General features: G+C 45.2%; 2 protein-coding genes across 2 annotated transcripts in view; one reads left to right on the top strand and one right to left on the bottom strand.

Annotated features, from left to right (window-relative positions):
- LOC311109947 (FRAS1-related extracellular matrix protein 2-like) overlaps positions 1-13,300 on the top strand; it is a gene marked incomplete at both ends in the record, with an annotated part of 44,511 nt that extends 31,211 nt beyond the window's left edge. The window contains 3 exons of the mRNA XM_084188465.1: positions 5,377-5,496; positions 5,641-5,694; positions 13,113-13,300. Coding sequence (XP_084044591.1) covers positions 5,377-5,496; positions 5,641-5,694; positions 13,113-13,300 — 362 coding nt within the window. The remainder of the gene's footprint in view (positions 1-5,376; positions 5,497-5,640; positions 5,695-13,112) is intronic.
- The window catches only part of LOC311110029 (FRAS1-related extracellular matrix protein 2-like), a gene marked incomplete at its 5' end in the record, with an annotated part of 136,873 nt that extends 114,623 nt beyond the window's left edge, over positions 1-22,250 (bottom strand). The window contains 2 exons of the mRNA XM_084188557.1: positions 16,797-16,886; positions 17,213-22,250. Of these exons, the coding sequence (XP_084044683.1) occupies positions 16,797-16,886; positions 17,213-22,250 (5,128 nt within the window). The remainder of the gene's footprint in view (positions 1-16,796; positions 16,887-17,212) is intronic.
- Positions 22,251-24,068: the final 1,818 nt, after the last annotated feature.

The following is a 24,068-nucleotide window of genomic DNA, read 5'->3' as shown; positions in this document are numbered from 1 at the left end:
CTTACCAGGATCAGTGGGCCAGACACAGGGAATGGGGCCAAACAGGTAAGAGAGGGGTGAGACCAGCTTTTAATGGGTCACATGCTGACAGTGACTTAGATAGCTACTGTAAGTGGCGGGCTGCTCAAGGGAATCCCTGTAGCACTAACAAGCTGTGACGCGTCCTGATTTGGGAAATGGGCTCATCATTAAAAAGAGTGACGACACTTTTTTTCTCTCTATCTCTTGTATGTTGCGCTCTGTCTGTCTCTCTTGCTCTCTGTCTGTCTGTCTGTCCCTCTCTCTCTCTCTCTCTCTCTCTCTCTCTCTCTCTATCTCTCTCTCATCCTCTCTCTCTCTCTCTTCTCTTCTCGCTCTCTCTCTCTCTCTCTCTCTCTCTCTCTCTCTCGCTCTCTCTCTCTCTCTTTCTCTCTCTGTCTCTCTCTCACTCTCTGTCACCTCTGACCCAGACCAGACAGTATTAGCAGAGGGGTTAAAGGTGAGGTGCAGAGAGAGGCTCCATTACTCTTGGTGACTCACTGACATGGCAGCCACAGCCGTATCCCTTTAAGCACCAGCCGTATCCCTTTAAAAACCTCTACAGGATCGGCGTCCCTATACCGGGACGGTTGCTGCTCAATATGCGATATGTGACTAGAATGGCGTTGTAAACAACAGCCAACTTTCCGGGACATAGACATGTCTTATATGGGCAGAAAGCTTAAATCCTTGTTAATCTAACTGCTGTGTCCAATTTACAGTAGCTATTACAGCTAAACGATACTATGCTATTGTTTGAGGATAGTGCACAACAACAAAACACTTAAGGTCATGGCAACTGGTTTGATAAATTCACCTCTGAAGGTAAATAATGTACTTACATTCAGTAATCTTGCTCTGATTTGTCATCCTGAGGGTCCCAGAGATAAAATGTAGCATAGTTTTGTTTGATAAAATCAATTTTTCAAATGTAGGAACTGGGTTCTACAGTTTGACCCCCTGCTGTCTCTGGCTCCACACCCCCCCTGGCCATCTAGATGTGTGAAGGTTAGTGTATTTTCTGTAGGGAAGCTAATGATCCATCATGTATGACATTACTGGGAAACTTAATTTTTTTATTACCATAGCATTTTTGTATGTTCTATATAGTTATGTACTTGAAAATGTATAGACTGACCAATTCGGAACATTTGGGAAAACTATTTACATTTTAGTCATTTAGCAGACGCTCTTATCCAGAGCGACTTACAGGTGCAATTAGGGTTAAGTGCCTTGCTCAAGGGCACATCGACAGATTTTTCACCTAGTCGGCTCGGGGATTAGAACCAGCAACCTTTCGGTTACTGGCACAACGCTCTTAACCACTAAGCTATCTTGCATTTCAAAGATGATTCCCCTCCCAAAAAATAGAAAAACGCATGTTTTGTTGTTTGTATTATCTTTTACCAGATCTAATGTGTTATATTCTCCTACATTAATTTCACATTTCCACAAACTTCAAAGTGTTTCCTTTCAAATGATATCAAGAATATGCATATCCTTGCTTCAGGTCCTGAGCTATAGGCAGATAGATTTGGGTATGTCATTTTAGGCGAAAATTGAAAAAAAGGGTCCGATCCTTAAGAGGTTGTTAATTAAGCACCAGCCGTATCCCTTTAAGCACCAGCCGTATCCCTTTAAGCGCCAGCAGCTCCTCTGAGGACAAGGGTCACTTCATGTCTACTTCATGTCTACAGGCTTAAAATAGCCCTTTTACTCCTTCGTGTTAAACCTTGGTATTGTGAAAGTAACTCATATTTGTGCAGGTGAAAAACAGAAAGATTAACTAATTCATTAAGACAATGTTCGAGTCTGTGACCCATGCACACGGAAACCTCTCATTGAGATTTGAGATTTGTACCTGGACAGGACCCTCTGTAAAACCTCAGACACTTCAGACTTAAAGCGATTAAGACTTCATATCTAGGTCATTTTCACAGCTTGAAGTGTATCTACCTCATTAGGCCCCATGAAGAGAACAGTTGCCATAAAACACACATATGAACCAGACCTGGGTTCAAATACTATTCGAAATCATTTCATAATTTCAAATATGTTGCCTGGTCTCGATTAAGCTTGCCTGACGCAATGGGACCAATAGAATAGTCCCAAAAGTACAACCCCCCCCCCCCCCTTAAGGTATTAAAGAAGATATCAAACAGTATTTGAACCCAGGTCTGAAGCTCGGAGTCACCTGGCACTGATCACCGTTGACTATACGCCGCCTCCTCTGCTCTTAATCCATACTATCTCATGACTCCTTTATCCTTCAAAAGAAAGTTGTCAACTCGCCGCTTGACATTGGCCGCTCTGGACAGACGGAGTTACTTACTTAGCCGGTGACTTTCTTAATGCTTAAATCTTAATCCCAAGCTTTTTTTTTATAACTGCAGCCAGACGTCCAAACGCCTTGGCTTATCCCCTCTCTGACAGGCCCTAGGAGGACCCTTGACCTTGTGTCTGATTGGCCAGAGCTCAGTGGGTTCAGAGGTCCGGGGAGGTTAGAGAGGTGGTGGTTGGTTTTGCACCGCTGGTCACACTGGCAGAAAGGCCTTATTAACCTGTTATTAACCTGACCCCTGAGTCTAACTCTGATCAGCCATGGAGGAAGTAGGTCAATGTCAAGAAAATACCCTTTTATATTAACCCTTTACTTCCTTTAGTGTAGCATCATGGTGGTTGTGGTCATAAGAATATCATTCTATTTCTATGGTTGTAGCGCCAGAGTTGAGGATTTGGTAGGTAGACTGGGAAAAGCCCCTGTGATATTAACCATTGATCTCCCTCTAGCAGAGGAGTGCTACTGCTAGCCTAGTAGCATGATGGTTACAAATCTATGGTGGTGGATTTGGTTAGGTCAATGTCAAGAAGTAAAACCCCTTGATATTATTAACCCTGTTGTGTCCTTCAGTGTTTTGAAAGGTGCTTTAAATTCAATGTATTATTATTATCATTATTATTATTATTATTACGTGTTATTATTATTATTATTACAATTATTTATCTCACTCTTGTAGCATGGTGGTTGCAGCACCAGAGTTGAGGATTTGGTAGCTCAATGCGGAGAAAATACCCTTTGGATATTAACCCCTACATAACAGACCACTAAAGAAAGGAAGAAGAGCCAATCCTCTGAGGGGTGACAGAGAACCTGTTAGAGGAGGCTAACTAAGGAAATAAACTCTCACTAGGCTTTATGGAGGACAACAGCATGGAGTATCTGGTTCATTCATGCAATGAGCCTGCATTGGGTTTGGTTTTGCCTGGCTGAGGGAGAAAGGAGCTGTGGGCTTTCTGCTATGTGACTGGGGAGAATGAAAACACTGGAGGGAGGAGATGGGGCCACTTCCTCAAACCCACATATCAACATGGCGCGCCGGGCCAGTACAGAGACACAACAGGGCCAAACCACACTCCGCCAAGCATGGGTGTCAATGACGGTAGATTGAATTGAACTGATACCAACTAGTGGATTTTTCGGGGCATTGGTTAAATTGGATCGTTTCACTCTGTTGTTCACGTAAATCATACACACACACACACACCAGAACCCGCCCCCCTCAATACCCCAGCCCACCCCCAAGCTACAGTGGGTGCCACGGAGTCCCAGTTTGACACAGGAGCCCCTAGCACCTAACGGCGGCTAACCTTGACCATGCTCATGTTTCTGACAGCTCCGGCTAAAAATACAGGAAGCATTCATCATGTTTGTCTCTGCCTGCCCCTAATTCCACCACGCTTGATGAGTGTGCATAAGTGGCCAATTGATATACAAGATGAGCCAGCTAACTTCAAAAGAAGATTTGAGTGTTTGATTAAGTGTATTTTCGTTTAGCCTGAGTGGAAATATCAAACACCTCTTGAGCATCTTTGAAATGTAAAATGGAAGTGCAGTGACTGTTGACTTTCGTCCGTCACTGTACTTATAACGAACAGTGCACATAAACCAAATGCTACATTTACAGTCACACCTTCAGTCCATCACATTAAGTATAATAATCACTTATCTAGGAAGAAACTTGTACCTGATTTATAAAACCTGTATACTTTTCTCCTCATATCTCCTCAAACCCACAGAATCTGAAGGAGTGTTTTTGTTCAGAACAGCAGCAAGTGTTCCTAGGCAGGCTGCCCAGTTTACGTGGAGCTCATATTGAGCTTAGTGAGCCTGTACCGTGTATCAGATAGGATATCAAATGAACGTGGTCGGCGACAAAACGACTCTGTTGTTCTGGCATCCAGACTGGCAAGTCTATCTGACAGCTTCTGGTTTCAGCTCTGACACTGTTACCCATCAAGACACGATGGGGGTAATAATGTCATTTTTGTCTTGAGGATTGCAGTGAAATACCTTCTGTTTCTAACATGGTGTAGTTTGTCTGGTGAAATACTGTAGATTCCTATACTATGTAAATAAAATAATATTGAAAACAAAGGAGTCAATTGACCAGTCAGAATTAGAAACAGACTATGAATTAATTAATATGAGCGCTAATTACAATATTTAATTTAATTGATCAGCTGCTGTTATTTCTTAATTGTCACTCATTTATCAGGGTGAAATAAGGTCTTGGAGGTCGTTTGAGTTTAAACCTCAGAATAACCTAAATCAACAGGTTGATAAAATAAGACAGATGAGATTTAAGGACATATAGCATTCACCACCTGACCTGAAACCTGTTAAAAAACTGAGTTGGATTACCGACCGGGGAGCGGATGGAAGTCAATTGGAAAAAGAGCGGAGGAAAAGTCTTCCCTATCCATGTCTCCATTTCCCAGACCCGATAGTGATACTGTATGTTCAAGTGACACCATGACATCGCTGTGACGTTATACATACATCATGTTATACATAGATGCACAGTGCAGCCAGTGGAGGGGACCTCAAAGCCCTGGCTGTGTGATATCTGGATAACTCTATGACAACTATGACAAAGGCAATGTCATCATCATCCATGTATTTTGTGTGTTGGGTGGCAGGCGGGCCTCAAAAACTAATCAGCACCTGCTACAATGATACAAGCACACAAACATACCCTTTACAAATGACAAGGTGATATCATTACAATCTGAGTTGTCTGTGTATAATGAATTACACTAATTTCACATTCCATCCCCCAGGTGGACATGGCCAGAGCCTTATGTCTGGACATGACCGTGAGACAAGGGCTTCAGATCGGGCCGGTGTGACACTCCAGTCAGCCATTGTCATGAAAATGTGTCCCCTCTGCTCACAGTGAACCTAAAGCTCTGCACCCTCAGTGGGGTCAATAGAACCGGTAACATCTGTTTTTCAGGTAATAAGAACATATGAAAAAAATGCCTCTCTCTCTCCCTCTCTTTCTCTCTGTGTCTCAGAGAACTCCTGCCAGAACTTCCGGAAAAAGAAGCTGAGTGACAGCTGTGCCCTCCCACCCCATCCCTCTATCCCTATGCTGGCTTTGTCCCTCCAGGATGAACAAGGGACAGCAGGCCACTGTCTGGGTGGCCCACAGCCCACTGTCCTGGCATGCCTCTCTGCCTCCCTCCCTGCCTCCCTCCCTGCCTCCCTCCCTGCCTGGCTGCCTTTCACAAACTCAGAGGAGGGGATCCTCTTCTGGCTCCTTTTGTGACTCCTGTCAGATACCGTGTCCAGACCTGGCATGGAATCCAACTACACCAGACACGGATCCAATGGTGTGTTGTTATCTTGAGTGCCCACATAGGAAATTAAAAGTTACAGAAAACATTTTCGTTGTCAAGAACACTATACACTTTCTGCTTTCCATTAGAGGCCACAGCACTACCACTGATTCATATCAACCTAAAGTGAAACTGAAAGGTAGCCTTTCAGTGTTTGTATAAAACTCCATCTCAAATGATATATAGACTGATTAATGCTCAGTGCTGCTGCCTATTGAAACGAACTGAGGTGTCTTGCAGAAGCGGAGAGGGACTCCTTCCTTGGTATTTATGAGAGCAATAACGTGGACAGAGTATGTAAGGCTAAGTAATGGCCACATTCCCTCTGAACCAGGTGTCTCTGCTTGGACTTTCATAAAGTTACAGGAATAGATCAAAATGGTGGGTTCTGATGTCTCTAACTGATTTACGAACTCATTTATTACAATCTTTACAACTAACATTTAGACTGGATATCAACCACACTCCCAGCTCACATTTCTTTTGCGTTTCAAACTGACAATAATTCTCCTCACCATCAGATGAAATGTTTTATAGAGAGACGGCATTTTGAAACACCCCTGTTTTCAGGCCCTTAATAAATTAGCCCTTTGAGTGATTTATTAATGCTAGGCTAATCATTTGCGTAAGCAGTAAGCACGTCCAGTATATCACAGCCACTGCTAAGCGTTGGCCACTGCACGTTTTTCATGTTTTTAGACCTGAGTGAGAAGACTGGCTGTTTTCCAGGTATGGGGCTCCCTACGGTGCAGCCATCTTTGGATAACTAACTCACACGGTAGCTAGCTAGCTTGCCCCCCTATGCTCCAACAACATGTAACTTTAGTGGCTAACAAATCGAGTTAATTTACCACTGTCATTTTAATGGCCTGTCAGAGGATTTGCCAAGATTCTCAAGATGGTCTCCTGTGAGCCCCGATGACTGAGGATATAATGGAGACATCAGTTAGGTTCATTCTGATTCCAAACATGTTTGATTGTATCTCCTGACTGTACATCAGAGGAGGCTGGTGGGAGGAGCTATAGGAGGACAGGTTCATTATCATGGCTGGAATTGAATTAATGAAACAGAGTCAAACGTGGTTTCCATATGTTTTATGTGTTTGATATCATTCCATTCATTCCATTCCAGCCATTACAATGAGCCTGTCCGCAGTTGCTAACTACCAGCGCTGTTGTTAACTAGCATAGCAGGTCCCATTGTTGCAAAGAGTTCTGGGATATTAGAATCCTGTTGTCTTAACCTTTGTCATCTTCAACCTAGACCACGATCAGCAATCCATCCACAAAGCAACCAGCAGACCTACAGAAAACCCTCTCAGTGTCCTTTCATTCCACATTCTTCATCAGGTCATCAGGTCCTATTTACATGGTTACAGTATTCATAGCCATACATAGATGCACTTAGGATAGTGGGTGGGACTCAAGAGGAGGGGGGAGATATCATTGGGAGGTCAGAATGAGGTTTTGACAGCCAAGAGAATGATGCAATGTAGAGCAACAGAAAGCGACGCCCATCTAAGTATATCCTCACTGAGTGACAAGAATGAGGACCATTCAACTAAAGCAGGAATAAAACCCACATGAAAAATGAAAAAAATTATATTGTCATCGACAGATTTTTCACCTTTTCGGCTCGGGTATTCAAACCAACGAGCTTTCGGTTACTGGCCCAACGCTCTAACCTCTAGGCTCTCTACCACCCTTATCATTACAATCCCTCCAACTAACACCATCAAAAAGACCTGTGTGAATATAGATATCACATGTGGTCCATTCATTTAGTCATCATTTTGAGGTGTATGATCAGAATTTCTATACAATTTATTCAATTACAACAGCTTTCTCTTTTTTAACGATGATCTATGCTACGGTACAGAAAGTGAATTCTCAAATGCCAGAGAGCTCAACTTAGTTTCCTCTGGGGCATTCCGAAGATCCCATGGTTGGGATTTTGGATTGGAGGAGCCAGGCATATTAATAGATCCTATTGGCCACTGCCGCGTACTGTAAAATAACACTGACTCCAGAACAGTGACCTGATCTGGGTCGGAAAGGCAGCATGCCGCACATCACAAGGTGACAGAGAGACTGGGTCCCCCCCAACTGTGACACTGGCGCTTATTGCATCATTTTGGAGAAATCTAACCTAACTGTCCATGGCAACTGGCCAAAAATAATAATTTAATCATATATATACACAACACTGAGTGTACAAAACATTAAGAACACCTGCTCTTTCCATGACATAGACTGATCAGGTGAATCCAGGTGAAAGCTATGATCCCTTATTGATGTCCCTTGTTAAAGCCACTTCAATCAGTGTAGATGAAGGGGAGGAGACAGGTTAAATAAGTATTTTAAAGCCTTGAGACAATTGAGACATGGATTGTGTATGTGTGCCATTCAGAGGGTGAATGGGCAAGACAAAAGTGCCTTTGCACAGGGTATGGTAGTAGGCGCCAGGCGCACCGGTTTGAGTGTGTCAAGAACTACAACGCTGCTGGGTTTTTCACGCTCAACAGTTTCCAGTTTGTATCAAGAATGGTCTACCACCCAATGGACATCCAGCCAACTTGACATTGGAGTCAGCATGGGCCAGCACCCCTGTGGAACGCTGTTCTGAGGGCAACTCAATAGCAGAAAGGCATTCCTAATGTTTTGTACACTCAGTGTATATGCCATTTAGTAGACGCTTTTATCCAAAGCAACTTACACTCATGTGTGCATACATTTAACGTATGGGTCATCCCGGGAACCGAACCAATTATCCTGGCATTGCAAGAGCCATGCTCTACCGACTAAGCTAAATGAAACGACTAAGTGGTGTCAGGATTCTTAGTGAATCCTAAAAGAATGTACAGACTGATGGAAGGAGTGATAGAGGAGAAGAAGAGAGAGAGGAAAGGAAAGGTATGGTATAAATGATTAAAATGTAAATGAAAGAGAGGATAGATACTGATGTTATAGATTAAGTGGAAGACATACAGATGTGGGATCTTAATTTGATCACCCTGTTGCAGGATAACTTTCCTGCGATGCAGGACATTTAAAACGTGTAGTGGATTTGAGGTTTGAAAAATGCTTCTGAAGTTTGTAATTTCCACTTTGAAATGTCATACTTGAGTTTCCCTTACGAAAAATGTATCAATCCCTACAAAAATGTACATTCATTATTACAATAATTCACATTTCCTGTTGCTGAAGGATTATTTTCCTGCTGTAGCAAACTGGCTCAAATTAACATCCTACATCTGTGCAGAACAAGTGTGCAAGTGACACATCTTTAAAAAGAGAGCGAGAGAGTAGAACATAAAGAAAATGAAAAAGAAGTATGGGCAGCAGCAGACAGCTTTGCCATATGGAAGCAGATAAGAATAACCTCTAGGGGCCATACATCATAACACCAACACTCTCCCAACCCCAATAAATCAATCTGCCCAGCGTCAGGAGGAGAGAGAGAGGGAGAGGAAGAAGCCTCTGCCTCACAGTCACAGTATACATGTAGGTAGACCTTCCACTGGCACCAGGGGACAGTAAATCGTTGGCCGGCTGTTGACATGGGTGACAGGTTAGATCCGAAAACACACTTAGGAAGTCATGGTGGCTGCTGTGTAAAATGGCCGCGACCCACTCGAGCCTCATTCACTGTCTCTGACTGCCACAACAGCACACAAACGTACAGTTCTGTTATGCGCTGGGCACTAGCCCTTCGGGAAACAAATGTTTTAGCATGGGAACAACTATGGAAAACCATACAGTTGAAGTCGGAAGTTTACATACACTTAGGTTGGAGTCATTAAAACTCGTTTTTCAACCACTCCACACATTTCTTGTTAACAAACTATAGTTTTGGCAAGTCGGTTAGGACATGTACTTCGTGCATGACACAAGTAATTTTTCCAACAATTGTTTACAGACAGATTATTTCACTTGTAATTCACTGTATCACAATTCCAGTGGGTCAGAAGTTTACATACACTAAGTTGACTGTGCCTTTAAACAGCTTGGAAAATTCCAGAAAATGATGTCATGGCTTTAGAAGCTTCTGATAGGCTAATTGACATCATTTGAGTCAATTGGAGGTGTAAGAAATAAAAACTGAAATAAATAATTCTCTCTACTATTATTCTGACATTTCACATTCTTAAAATAAAGTGGTGATCCTAACTGACCTAAGACAGGGTATTGTTACTAGGATTAAATGTCAGGATTTGTGAAAAACTGATTTTAAATGTATTTGGCTAAGGTGTATGTAAACTTCCGACTTCAACTGTACATGCTCTCTCTCTGTCTCTCTTTCTCTCTAAAAAATACTATTACCCTCCTATAAAAAAGTGCAATTCTACCTCTCTGGAACAGAACAGGGGGCTGCAGTGCAGTCAAACTTTCCTATCTGAGTATCGGCTTTGATTTCTGGGGTTTGTGAGTGGGGTCTGTGGGGGACAATGAAAGGGGATACTGCCGGTCCCGGAGCTCTCCCAGTCCCATACACCTGTCTACTAGGGTTCCCACTTCACTTCCAGGTCTGTCTGTGTGTGTGTGGCAGGAGACAGGAGTCTTGTAGGCAGGAAGCGCATTCCTTGGTCCCAGGAATGATCGCATAACACTGTGACCTCTGCCACTGGTCTACTATCATTCCCCATGCAACAGGAGCCTGGAGTGAAAGGTGAAGCTACCAGATTATAAAACCGAGAATGATTCAACTCTATTCAACAGAGGGAGGCTATTTTCAAAATACAACCAATTAGCATTACTTCTAGATACAGTTATCATTACTATTTTGTAAATGTACATTTTCATCATTGCTATTGCTATGAAAACTAAAATGGCGCGACCTCCTCTTGGCAGAGTTTGCCTGGAAGCTAATATTCACTATCTACTCACCAGTCTATCATTTTGTTAGTGAGCGTTCTTTAAAAAATCTGATGTAGACTTCCCATATCTGTTTCCTCACTATCTATCTACCTGAATGAGTTTAAATTGTTATCGTATTGTTGTGCTGATTGGATTGGATTGTTGTGCTGATTGGATTGGATTGTTGTGCTGATTGGATTGGATTGTTGTGCTGATTGGATTGGATTGTTGTGCTGATTGGATTGGATTGTTGTGCTGACTGGATTGGATTGTTGTGCTGATTGGATTGTATTGTTGTGCTGATTGGATTGGATTGTTGTGACATTGCTGGATGACATAAGAGGAGGAGTAACCCCAACTGACACACTGAACTTCATTTTTGGGCTTGAGCTCAGTGGCTAATAATAATAAGAGTTTATTTTGAAGAGACTATATGGAAATTGAAAAATACATCTAGCCTTTTATGATAGAATGACACTGCCTTTCATCCAAGCACCTTGTCATTAACCTATTATCACACAGGGATAGCCAACAACAACAAACAGTCAAAGGTGGCCATTTTGAGCGAGGCAGAATTCCCTCCCTTCCAGGTCAGGGCTTTGCTGTGTTTTTCGGCAGGATTAGGTGACTGGACAGAGGGCTGATGCTAGATAAATAATCTGTTATCTGTGTAGTGAATGGAATAATACCCCGTCCTCCTAACCCTAAATACACTAACCCATAGTGAAGACTCCTCCTTGAGTCCATTGCGCAACGGAGAGGAAATCTCTACATAGCCATAGGCCTGGAGATGAGGGAGTAGGTCTATACCTCAGCCCACCTCATCCATCAGAGTCCCTCATAATCTCCCCTCAGAACAGAACCAGTGGGCTGGTTGGGTCCTTATGGGCTTCAAGGGGTAAGGTGGTCCCTCATCAAATAATACATTAAGGCTTGAATGAAGGGAACCTGTCTGAGTTTGTCACTTATGATTCAGTCAGTCTGATTATTATTGTATAACATTGACATAGTATCATTGATAATTGCATCCTAGTTTCTAAACTGCCATTTCCTAAATGCATTTGTAAACTAAACTGCCAATTGTTACTGACTGATGATTTACACCTGAGACATTCCTCCTGCCATTGGATCTCCCTGAAGGGTGGAAAGTTAAACAGGCACTCCACAGGACCTCCCTCTGGGGTCCTGACAGAAACGACAGTCCACTTCAAGACACAAGACTTCCCGCAGTGTGGCCACTGCTGACCCCTTTCTTGAACAATGGAGAGACACTGGGAAGTCATCACTAAACACACACACACACACACACACACACAGGCATGTTATGGCTAGAGCCGCCACCGCCTCTGTGTCTCTTGACACCTGCTGGGACTGGGGAATGCTTCCTCCCCCCTTCCTCCCCCTTTCCTCCCCCCATCACCACCATCTCCACCATGGAGACTGTAAGTCTATAAAGGTAAGGAGATTGAGTGTGTACCCATCCATCGCATGCAAGACGGTGTACCTTGCATGTGTGTGTAGCTTGACAAGACACTTCTAATCTTTGACACATATACTGGTACAGAAAAGGCAGGTACAGTATGTATTGAAAAGGGAGGATGCATATCGGTCCGCTACACATTGGTATTGGGTGACTGTCTGGAGAGGCTGAGGGCCTTTGTTGCTAGGCAAGGGGACAGTTAAAGGGGCTGAGTTGTAGTTGAAGTGTTTATGATTTGGGAGATTATGTGTGTTTAACAAGTCTGTCCCACTTAGAAAGCTATGGGATGCATCCCAAATGGCACCCAATTCTCTATATAGTGCACTACTTTTCAAAAGTGCTGTAATATATAGGGAATAGGGTGCCATTTGGGACGCAACCAGGGAGTCTGGTGCACTACATGCATATGCCTGGCAGGTATTCTAATCCATTTAAAAGGGTGCTAATAACTGTAGCCCTTTCCTACAGTCAAATGACCTAGTGGCTTCATGGGTGGAATGTTATTCATATTTTTCAAACTTTAATAATACTTAATACTTCATAATTAATAAACATATGTATTTTTTTTTTACACTGAAAATCCGGTGTTTCTATGTCAAACAGTTTTGTTATAATTCAGTCTACTGTGATGTATATAAAGTGTAATATTGGGATGCAAACTCAAAATGTAATACATTTCAACTCTATATCTGACATGGTGCAGGTGTCTTCTTTTTTTAAAGCCCATAACCATGTGTGTGAGGTGTATACTTTTGTTTCAAAGTAGATTTGTTTCAGACTACCAAGAATCACTCTGTGTGACCCTTTTACTGATTTGCAGTAAAAGGTCAAAGACAGCTGCAACTTTAGCCCACTGCAGTAAAAGGTTAAAGACAGCTGCAACTATCAATGTATCTGCAGGTCTATTTCCTCATTGGAAACATGTTTATCTGAATGATGAAAGGATTCAACTCAGTAATGACACTTCCGTATTCATTTTGGTGTGCAGCTAGAAAGTGTAAAAGGTGTGGTACCACATAGAGCAAAAGGCAAACAGTATCTGAACACCCTCTCTCCCTCTCTCCAAAACAACCAGGACCAGAGCCACCCTGCCTGGACCCAGTTCAGCCTGCCTGGACCCAGTTCACCCTGCCTGGACCCAGTTCAGCCTGCCTGGACCCAGTTCACCCTGCCTGGACCCAGTTCAGCCTGCCTGGCTCTCCCTGTCAGAGCCCCAATCAACAGATGGGCCCACTGGCCCCTGGAAGGCCTGGCCAGCTGTAGTGTAGCCAGGGTGACACCGCGCCAGCACCGAGGTATGCTAACGCCACTTCACACATAAAGGTTATGCTAATGTTATGCTACGCTATGTAACACTACATTCCCCTCAAGGTGAGGGACGAGGGGAGAGCTTCATTCAAAGGAATTCAGTCGGGGTCTCAACTTATTATTGAGAGTAAGAATAGTAGAATACACAAGGTGCAATTTCGACATTTGGTTGTACATCAGCAGTTTTCCTCTTGTTTGTCAGTCACTGACAGTCACTCAATTAGCCCATGTCAGCTAACAATTTTTAGATTGGTAAGTTAGTCTAGTCAGCTATCTAAACTTGTAGTAATCATAGTCGAATAATGGCAAAATGTGTAGAATTGCAGGAAATTAACTTGAAAACTAAAATGTGTCACTACACTCTGGCTTAGGGCCCCCAGAAGGCAAGGGCCGGCCAACACCCACTCCTACACTCTGGTTTAGGGCCCCCAAAAGGCAAGGGCCGGCCAACACCCACTCCTACACTCTGGCTTAGGGCCCCCAAAAGGCAAGGGCCGGCCAACACCTACTCCTGACCAACACCCAGGGGAAATACCCTGACCTCTCTCTCTTTCAATTCAATTCAATTCAAGGGGCTTTCTTGGCATGGGAAACATATGTTTACATTGACAAAGCAAGTGAAATAGATAATAAACAAAAGTGAAATAAACAATAAAAAATAACAGTAAACATTATACTCACAAAAGTTCCAAAATAATAAAGACATTTCAAATGTCATATTATGTCTATATACAGTGTTGTAATGAATGCAAATAAATTTAGTTAAAGTAAAAAACTGGAAAATAAATAAACATGAACATCTTTCTCTTCTTACCCATAATACATTATTTATGACATGTTGTTTCAATACAGCAATACAACTCTACAGGGAGACAATGCAGCCAATTTGACTCTATTTTCTAGGTGAATTACACACAATTGTAAAATCAATTTTACATGCTTAGGGTGTAAATAGTATTAGTTTTAAGGTATTGTTCACGGTCACTTCTGCTGCAGACATTTATTCTATAGAAACTAGAACGTCCAGTTGTGTTTCTCACGCGCATAAAAAACTCACAAAACTTTTATGTTCAGATTCGCTGACCAACAGAATGCTGTGTCAACTTGTTCCTACATGTCATTGACAGACTTACGACTCAGGCAATTGTTGCCTTTTCATGCCTTTATTTGATCTTACTCGGGTGTGTGTGTGTGTGTGTGTGTGTGTGTGTGTGTGTGTGTGTGTGTGTGTGTGTGTGTGTGTGTGTGTGTCCTACCAGCCCTGACTCAGTGCTCTGCACATGTGAACCGTAGTCAGACAGAAACAAAGTCTCATTCGACAGATGGCAGAGAGGTATAGAGCCAACCCTGCACCTGGTTCAGATGTGCTGGCTGGAATCTCAAACAGAACAGTGGGACAGACTACACTACAAACACAGGGGATTGTGGAGCTAATTGAAGCCCTTGTGTCCCCTTCCTGTTGTAGCCAGACCCTCAATTACAGACAGCCCTGAGATAGAAAGCCCTATTCTCCATTAAGGCTATACTGTCTGAGAGCGACACTGTCTGGAATTCAGCATGTTCTGCTTTAGCAGAGTAAGATGAAGTGTCCTCCACCAAAACATAAGGAAACTTTGGGAATAAACCTGCATTCAAAAATATATATAATTAAGAAAATAAGTCTCAGTATTTCAGTATGTGTGGATCGAGACAGTATGGGAAAATAATTCCTTGAAGCTCAATACCTTCAGAAACTAGTTAACAACCTTTCTCCCACTCCATTCTCACAGCCAGTTCTCTGTCCTAACAGGAGAGGTAATTACTGGGAGTGAAGGCTAACATGAAGATGAAAGGGTTAACTTAGGAGGGGTTAAACTTGGTGAAAACCACAAGAGGAATTTACCAAAAGGCCATGACACCTAAACCCTCCCTGGCCAACAACCATGGTGATGATGATGATGATATTGCGCTAGCTAGCTAGTCCTCAATCTGGCATAATTATAGCCCAAACTTTTCTTACAGTGTGTCATGGAGGGATGCATTTCAAAACCTCAGAATGTGTTTAGAATTTACAGCTGATGTTAAAATAGCAAAGCATCCGCCCATCCCCACCTGCTATATTTTGTTACTTTGCTTTTGCATTCGCTATATATATCCGTGATGCAGTTAAAGTAGGTCCATCATGGTACGTTGGACGAAGCGAACCATAACAAAACGAAAATCCAACAATCGATCTGTTTCAAAACTCTACAGTCTGTGTGTGATACACAAATGTGTAGAATATGTAGAATATACACATACTGAATTATACCTTGAAACCAAAATCCTATTTTATGATATACATGCTTTACTCAAATAGTTTAAATCTACTGACAATACAATAGAAAAGCTACTATATATAAACACTAACATCATAATCATGCATATTAATTACTGTATACTGAAAACACCAACAGGATTGTCACGATAGAAATGCAACCTGTGTGGATAATTATGAAATCCAATAAGGTATGGTTCATATGACATCGGACCAAAAGTGAATTTTCAGGGGAATATAAATACACACAGCTACTGAAATCCAAAGCCTCCCAAGCAAAGGATCCCTAGAGAAGGTAAGGAATGGATCTGGCAGCAAAACGCAGAAGTCCATATCGGATGGTGATGACAAGTCAAACAGAAAATAGAATCCAAAAAATAGAAGCAATTAAAACAATTCTCCCTCCATGAGTATTTTGGATTGTGAAGAGAAACTTGCTAACTTCACTATGAAATAGTTATGTGTGTCTCAGAAGCCACACATTTCTGTTCCACTAACCTAGAGAAGCAATGAAGCAGGTCAGGACCTTAACAGTCACCTTGATCCTTACAAAACTGGTATTACAAATTAGTAGTTTCCTCTACACACAGGGTCAAAGGTTAATGCTATTCTCACTTATCTAGGATCGATTTCCATAAAAACTGACATATGGCTTGATGAATACTTGGAATGCCTTGGAGGCATTGAAGGTGGCGAATTTGGTTTCATGCTATCACTTCAAACACTGAAGGAAACCCAGGACAAAAACCACAAAGGAAAACACCCCATTGTCCATGATACAATAAAGTTCGGAGCTTTTTTAATTGCCGGGCGTTCCATCTCTTTCGCTCCTAACACACCCAGGGACACTGTTTGGCCCGTGTCCCCACTGACCTCTTCCACCCCTTCTTTAAACCTCCTTTAAACCTGCCACCCTCAGCAGTGAGGCGAGGAGAGACAAGGGGCTCTGTGCTAGCTGTCAGTCATGGCGACTGCCTTTAAGTCTTTGTGATGCAAACACTTTGGAGATTGACAGAGAGCAGGAAGATTCAATCTCAGAGAGACATTCAATTAAAAGAAGGCTGAAGCCTAAAGGAATGCCTACAGGCCACGTAGTAATGAGACACTACAACGTCAATGAGCATGAGGTTCAAAGATGAATAAAGAGGGTCTTACCGTTATCTTCTACGGTGAAGTAGAAGATATCACTTGTGGCGTTGCTACCATCAAGCAGCACGTAGCAAATCTTCATTTCGTCGATATCAGCTGATGACATGAAAGGGTGAATAGGAGAATCTCTACATTCTTCTGAACATCTGAGATGATTTCTCCACTTTTTACTGAAGGTTACTTAGAGCCCTCAGGCATCACTTTAGATGATGTCAAAGACAAAGGCATTACAATACTGATTCTGACAGGAGTGTGAATCCTGGGCTTACTGATATTGTAAACATAATTTTCCCAAAGTACAGAACTTAAATCAATTTAGAATAAAATGAATAAAAGTATGTTTGTCAGATTTTAATTGTTTTGATTGTTCGTTCACTTTTTCCAAATTTTTATATATATGTAATAGTAAATGCTAGTCTTACCTTGTGTGAAGGCCTTGATGCTGTCATTGCCCAGCGCGTTGTTCATGATGAAGCCGTGCAGTGGGGCCTCGGCCACGGAGTACTTGAGGACTTTGTGAGGGCTGTCTCGATCCTCGGACTTCAGGGCCTTGCTGGTGATCAGGAAGCCAAGGTGGCCGGTATGCAGAACCCTTAGCGAGGGGGCAGCCTTGTTGACCACAATCTGGGGGACCCCGTTGTCAATAGTGCTGATGTGAATGGTCATCATCTGAGGCTTACGTGTCTCGTACACGGTATCAGGGAATACGTAGAAGTCGTTGTGTGTGCCGTCGGTGACGGTGAACGAGAAGCTGTCCTCATTGGACTCGGTGCCATCGTGCTTGTAGGTGATGAGGTTCTCATTCAGGTCCTGCTTGGTGAAGGTGTTGATTGGCTGGGTGCCATTGAACAGCAACTGGCCATGAACCGGAACCTGGGTGACCACAAAGCGCAGCAGGTTGTCTGGGGTGTCACGGTCCTCCACGGTCAACTCGAATGGGGTGATGAGCTTGTTCTCGCCCTCTCCCAACAGCAGCTTGTGGACGCTCAGGACAGGTTTCTTGTTGTCCACGTCCGTGATGGATACTCTGAAGGTGCGGAAGACGGGGTTGTAGCCGTCCGTCACCTCGAACTCAAAGCTGTCCATCTTCATCTCATCGTCAGATGTGTGGATGTAGTAGATCTTGTTGCCGGCCAGCTGCAGCTGGGTGAAGGTGGAGATGGGCACACCTGGGAGGTCAGTGCATTCAAGATGGCCTCTGCTAGGGGCACGTGTGATGCTAAAGCTGAGGAACTCATCTGGGCTGTTGATGTCAGTGGTGCTGAGCAGGTCAGTGGTGAGGGTCACTTTGCCCCCTTCTTTTAGAGTCACACCTTTGTTGATGACATCGGGGAAGACCATGTCGATGCTTCCGATGTTGATGTAGAAGTATCGGTCGATAAGGGGGTTAATGCCGTCGGTAACGTCAAACTTCAACAGGTCGCGTACACCCTCCTGGCCCGTATGCACATACTGGATCAGGTTTTTGTCGACTTCGTCTTGGGTGAAGTTCATGTCGAGGGTGATGTTGCCCACAACGTGTCCAAACTTGGTGATACGCTGGAGATAGCCTTGGCTTGGGCCATAGCGCACAACGTAGATGAGCTCTTTGTCTTCCGAGTCCAGATCAGTAGCCTTCATGACCCTGTTGTTGATTATTTTGGTTTCTCCGATCTCAACCTCCAGTCCGTCATTGATGGCCATTCTCGGTGTCTCGTCATTGACAGGAATCACCATGATGAGAATATTTTTCTCCACTGTGTGTTTCCCGTCTGTGAGCCTAACGTCGAAGCTGTCTTCTTTGGTCTCTGAGTCGTCGTGTTCATAGACGATGTTGGAGGCCTCATTGATCTGTTCCAGGGAGAACTTGACAACAGGGACTGTGCCCGTTGAAAGCTGCTGAACTATCTTGCCATGCTTGGGGTTCTTTATGATCTCAAACTCCAGTTCGTCCCCTGGAATGTCTGCATCAGCCGCGTTCAGGATGGGTGTGTCAATGACCAGACTCATGCCCTCCATCACGACAAACTCACGGATGAAGATCTCTGGTTTCTCATCATTGGCAGGGATGATGACGATGGGGAAGAAGTGGCGATCAGAGAAGTTGATGCCGTCAGAGCAACGGAAGGTGAACCTGTCTTCCACAGGCTCCACACCTTTGTGGATGCTCTGGACGTAGTAGATATGACCGAGGAAGACATCTTTGAAGCTAAAGGCGGTGATGGCGGTGCCTGCTCTGGACTTCTCAGAACCTGGAGCTGGGGAGATATTCTCCACGTACCCGGATGTTGATTGGACGATGATGGTGCACAGGATGTCGTCATTTTCTGTGTCCATATCCTCAGCCATAATGTGATCCAGAGTAATGACGTTCTTCTCCCCTTCTATCACCACAAACTGCTCCCCAACGCTGACGATAGGTGGGATGCTGTCGACGGGCAGGATAGTGACGAGCACCCGGACTCCTTGGACCTTGTTGCCCCCGACAACCCATTCATCGGACATGTCGGAGATGGTGAGGTTGAAGGAGTCATGCTCTTTGAAGGATCCGATCTCACCACTAGTGTGGGCATATACCACCATACCGTTGATGATGTCCTGTTGGGTGAACCTCTCGGCGCGGGCACCGCTCACTAGGATCTCACCGAGCCTGGGGGGCTCCTCAACGATGAAGGTCAGCATGAGGTCGTCAGTGTCTTCATCGCGGCCCTGGATGACGTTGCTGGTGATTTCAGTTGCCCCGTTCTCCAGGACATCGATGGATGCCCCTAGGAGGCCGGCAGGGAGCATGATGGTGGGGGTCTCGTCATCAACTGGGTTAATGGAGATCTTGATGATGATAGGTACCTCATGGAAGCCGTCGCTGACGTCACACTTGATAACGTCGCTGAGGCTTTCCTCCCCGCCGTGGATGTAGGCAATACGGCCATTTTCGATGTCCTCCAGGACGAATGTCTCACTGTTCGACATATCGATCCCTAAATACTGCAGCTGCCCATAGCGGGGAATCTGGGTCACAGTGAATATGATATTTTCATCTTCTGTGTCCTGGTCGGTGGCATCGAGCTCGTTCTTAGTGATGATGTACGTGCTTCTCTCCTGACAAGTGAAACCAGTGTTGGTGATAAAGGGGGGCTTGTTGTCAACGGGCTGTAAGAAAATAGTGAATAGTCCATCTACTGAATTCCCAGCAGTGTCCTCCACAATGAATGTGAACTGAAGGACTTTTGGAGTGATGCCCAGTTCCTGGTCTGGGGGCTTGTAGGCCACTTTGTGGTGGTTGACCTGGGCCTGTGTGAACTCACTGATCACTGAGTCGGGACTGTCAGTCAGAACAATATCACCCAGGGGGGCCGGGTTGTTCTCATCTGTGTCAGTGGGGGGCTTGGTGACGGTGTATTTCAGATCCCTGTCATCCGAGTCCAGATCTGTGTAACGCAAAAACGTCTTCTTGAAGTGGGTCAGCTCATACTCTTGCACTGTCATGTGAAGCGTGGTCTCTGGGTAGAGCTCTGGTGGGAGGTCATCCACCGGGTGGATTTTAATGGTGAAGGTATGCTCACCGGACTGGTTTGGTGGGTTATTGTCGTCTTGGACGCGGAACACAAACTGATCCATCACAGTGGTGGTGCTGTGAGGCCCAATGTGGCGGTAGAAGAGCTTCCCATCTAGAATGTCCTGCTGGAAACATTCGGTCACCACCTGTTCAAACATCTCATCTGTCTCACTGAACTTCCAGAGAGAGGGGTCAGAGGGAGGCTCCACCTGTCTGAGGAGAAGCTCCCCCACAGTGGAGTATGGGGCCTCAAGGATGAATTTAATGGTAGAGTCCTCTGAGTCTATGTCTGTGGCGCTCAGAATGAAGGGGGAAATCTGCATGATTTCATTCTTGAAAAGCACCAGGCCGGTGTTTGCATTGATAATAGGGGGTTCGTCGTCGGTGGGGGCTATAGTGATAGGGAACAGAAACTCAACCTCATTGCTGCCATCAGTCATTCTAAAAATGATGTTGTCGCTGTAGGTGTCACTGCCGTCGTGCTGGTAAACCACGATGCCGGCATCTAAATCAGCAGGTGTGAAGAATTTCCTGCGCGAGCCGAGCACCGTCAGCTCGCCATGCTTCAAGCCGTCCACCACTGTGATTTTCACATCGTCCAGGTTATCTTCATCACTGATCTCTAAGTTGTGAGAGCTGGAAAGAGATCTGGACTGGCCCTCAAACAAAAGCTGCCCTGTGTTCTTGGTTGCTACGGGAGCCAGAGTATTCATAGGCTTCACCACAATCATAAAGGCAAATGTATCAGAGACGGCACCCTCTGTATCTACAATTTCAAACTCGAGCTGGAAAATCCTCTCTACTTCTGAATCCTCGGATGGAGGCTTATAGGCTATCTTCAAATCTTTCATGTCTCTCTGGTAGAACGAGGTGATGGGGAGGTTCTGATCATCTGTACTGATGATGTAGCCTTGCTGATGGCCCAGGGGGGACGTAATGTTAAAGATTAAGTCGTCTGGATCAGATTCAACGTCCTCGGCAGCCAACATATCACTGGTGATAGCTGTCATCACAAACTGATCAATCTCCATCATCATCATAGCAACAAAACTAGGCTTAGGAGAGGTGTTCTCTGTGCCCTCTCTGATTCTAACCATGATCTGGAAATGCTCCTGCATGATGGTGTTTCCCTCATTATCCTGCAGCTCTACCAACATGGGGATATAGTCTCTGTTAGGAGAGTTGGTGGTGGATGTGTGCTTGTAGCGAATGCCTTGCTTAAGAAACTCACCACAATCCATCATCTGGCCATTAGTGGAATTATTTAAAAGGGTGCCATACCTGGGGAGACCGCCGGCGCCGACCAGCGTGGCAACCTTGCACTGAGTGACGCCGTCCTCAAAGGAAAACTCCAGGCCCTTTTTGTCGATGGGGTTGCTGTTGCCGTTGAGCTTGTCCACAGCCAGGGGCATGTTCCTGGTGAGGACCTCCAGCTGCTGGAAGACCACCTCCACCTCCAGCATGAAGGGGATGACCACCGTGTCCGTCTGGGAGTCGTAGCGCAGCTGCAGCTTCACCCTGTCTTTACTGGGGCTCCGGGAACCAAAATGAGTGTATTTCACCTCATCATCGCCAAACGCACAGGGAAACTTCTTAGGGCTAAGCATTCCGGGTTTTTGGGCCAGTGGATCATTCTCCAGGACCGTGATGGAGCAGCGGTCTCCGGGCTGCACCTCGGTCACCAGGTCATTGACAGGGTCCAGGTACACAGACCTCCCGAAGGGAACACGGAGGCCATTGTTGGCCACGATGATGCTGTCAGCATTAGGTCCTTGTCGTTGTCGATAGAGGAAAGCCGGTTCGAATTGGTGGGGCTCCGCGTCCACAGAGGAAAAGCAGAAGCCCAGAGTGAAAAGCACAAAGAGGCATCTCAACAAACGTGCCTGCCCTTTACAAAGTCCTGTCCTTTGCAGACAACCAGCCATGTCAGCTGCCAGTTGCCCTGCAACTTTTTATAACTCAGGAGAAATAAATGTCCTTCAGATCAAATCTCTCCAGAGAAGAAAAAATATTTGAAAAAGTAAACCCCAATCTGGTAGTTGAAAAGTTGAAGCTTGGGTCTCTTGTTCTCTCTCTCTCTGCTCCCTCTTTCTCTCTCTCTGTCCACACACACACTCACACAGGACAAGTGTAGTTGATCTTATGGTGCAGGTAATACTGAAGCAGTAGACAGTGAGAGCGCCCCCAGACTCCTCCCTCTGACAACCCGGAGAGAATGCCTCCTGCCTCCAACAGCTAATTTAAGAAAGCACATTGGACAGCCCCTCCAGTACCCCTGCCCATCCCCTCCCCTCCCTCCCCCTTTCCTCCTGCCTATCCCCTCCCTCCCCTCTCTCGTCCTCCTGCCTATCCCCTCCCCTCTCTCTCCCCCCTGCCTACCCCCTCCCTCCCCTCTCTCTCCCCCTGCCTATCCCCTCTCTCCCTCTCTCCCCCTCCCTCCCCTCTCTCTCCCCCCTGCCTATCCCCTCCCCTCCCTCTCTCTCTCCCCCCTGCCTATCCCCTCCCTCCCCTCTCTCTCCCCCCTGCCTATCCCCTCCCCTCTCTCTCTCTCCCCCCTGCCTATCCCCTCCCTCCCCTCTCTCTCCCCCCTGCCTATCCCCTCCCTCCCCTCTCTCTCCCCCCTGCCTATCCCCTCCCTCCCCTCTCTCTCCCCCTGCCTATCCCCTCCCTCCCCTCTCTCTCCCCCTGCCTATCCCCTCCCCTCCCTCTCTCTCTCCCCCCTGCCTATCCCCTCCCTCCCTCTCTCCCCCCTGCCTATCCCCTCCCTCTCTCTCTCCCCCCTGCCTATCCCCTCCCTCCCCTCTCTCTCCCACCTGCCTATCCCCTCCCCTCCCTCTCTCTCTCCCCCCTGCCTACCCCCTCCCTCCCCTCTCTCTCCCCCTGCCTATCCCCTCCCTCCCCTCTCTCCCCCCTGCCTATCCCCTCCCCTCCCTCTCTCCCCCCTGCCTATCCCCCCCTCCCTCTCTCCCCCCTGCCTATCCCCCCTCCCTCTCTCCCCCCTGCCTATCCCCTCCCTCCCCTCTCTATTCAAATAAAATAAAATAAAATTGCATTTGTCACATGCGCTGAATACAACAGGTGTAGACCTTACAGTGAAATGCTTACTTACAAGCCCTTACCAACAATGCAATTTTAAGAAAGAATACCCAAAAAATAAAAAAAATACATAAAAAATATAAAAATGCCTATCCCCTCCCAGCCTTCCCTCCTCCTCTATACCCCCCCAGCCTTCCCTGTCTCAGCCCCCCATCCTCCTCTGCCCCCCAACAAACTACCTTACCCAACTCCCCCTCTCCAAAAGAAACCTAAATCATCAGTTGAAGACCTCCCAAAATGCTGTGTCCAGGTTTTCAAGACAACACATGCAGAATTGGCTTTAATGTGCCTATTTGACAAAGCCTTAAACATAATACAGACTCATCATTGCATCTTTTAGGTTATGGCTCTAAGACTGTAGAACATGTTGCAGCATGTTTCACAATAATTTCTTAGGGTTTGTTTCTCTTGCATGACTTTGTTTAATACTGCTGTTCATTATTGTCTACAGTCTAAACCCGTTTTTTTATTTATTAAACTATGGGTCGGGACCCAAAGTGGGCCCTGGGCATGTATGTGAGAGGTGGGTCGCGGGTTATGAAAATACATCTATAATCACACACTATTTCTTCTTAATTTGGGTCGTTGGAGGACGATTTGGGTCACGGGAGGAACGTCAATTTCTCATTTGGGTCTCGCGCTGAAAG

The sequence above is a fragment of the Coregonus lavaretus genome (genome assembly GCF_964263955.1).
Source record: "Coregonus lavaretus genome assembly, contig: SUPER_35_unloc_1, whole genome shotgun sequence".
Taxonomy (NCBI): Eukaryota; Metazoa; Chordata; class Actinopteri; order Salmoniformes; family Salmonidae; genus Coregonus; species Coregonus lavaretus.
This window is presented reverse-complemented; position numbering and strand designations above follow the sequence as displayed.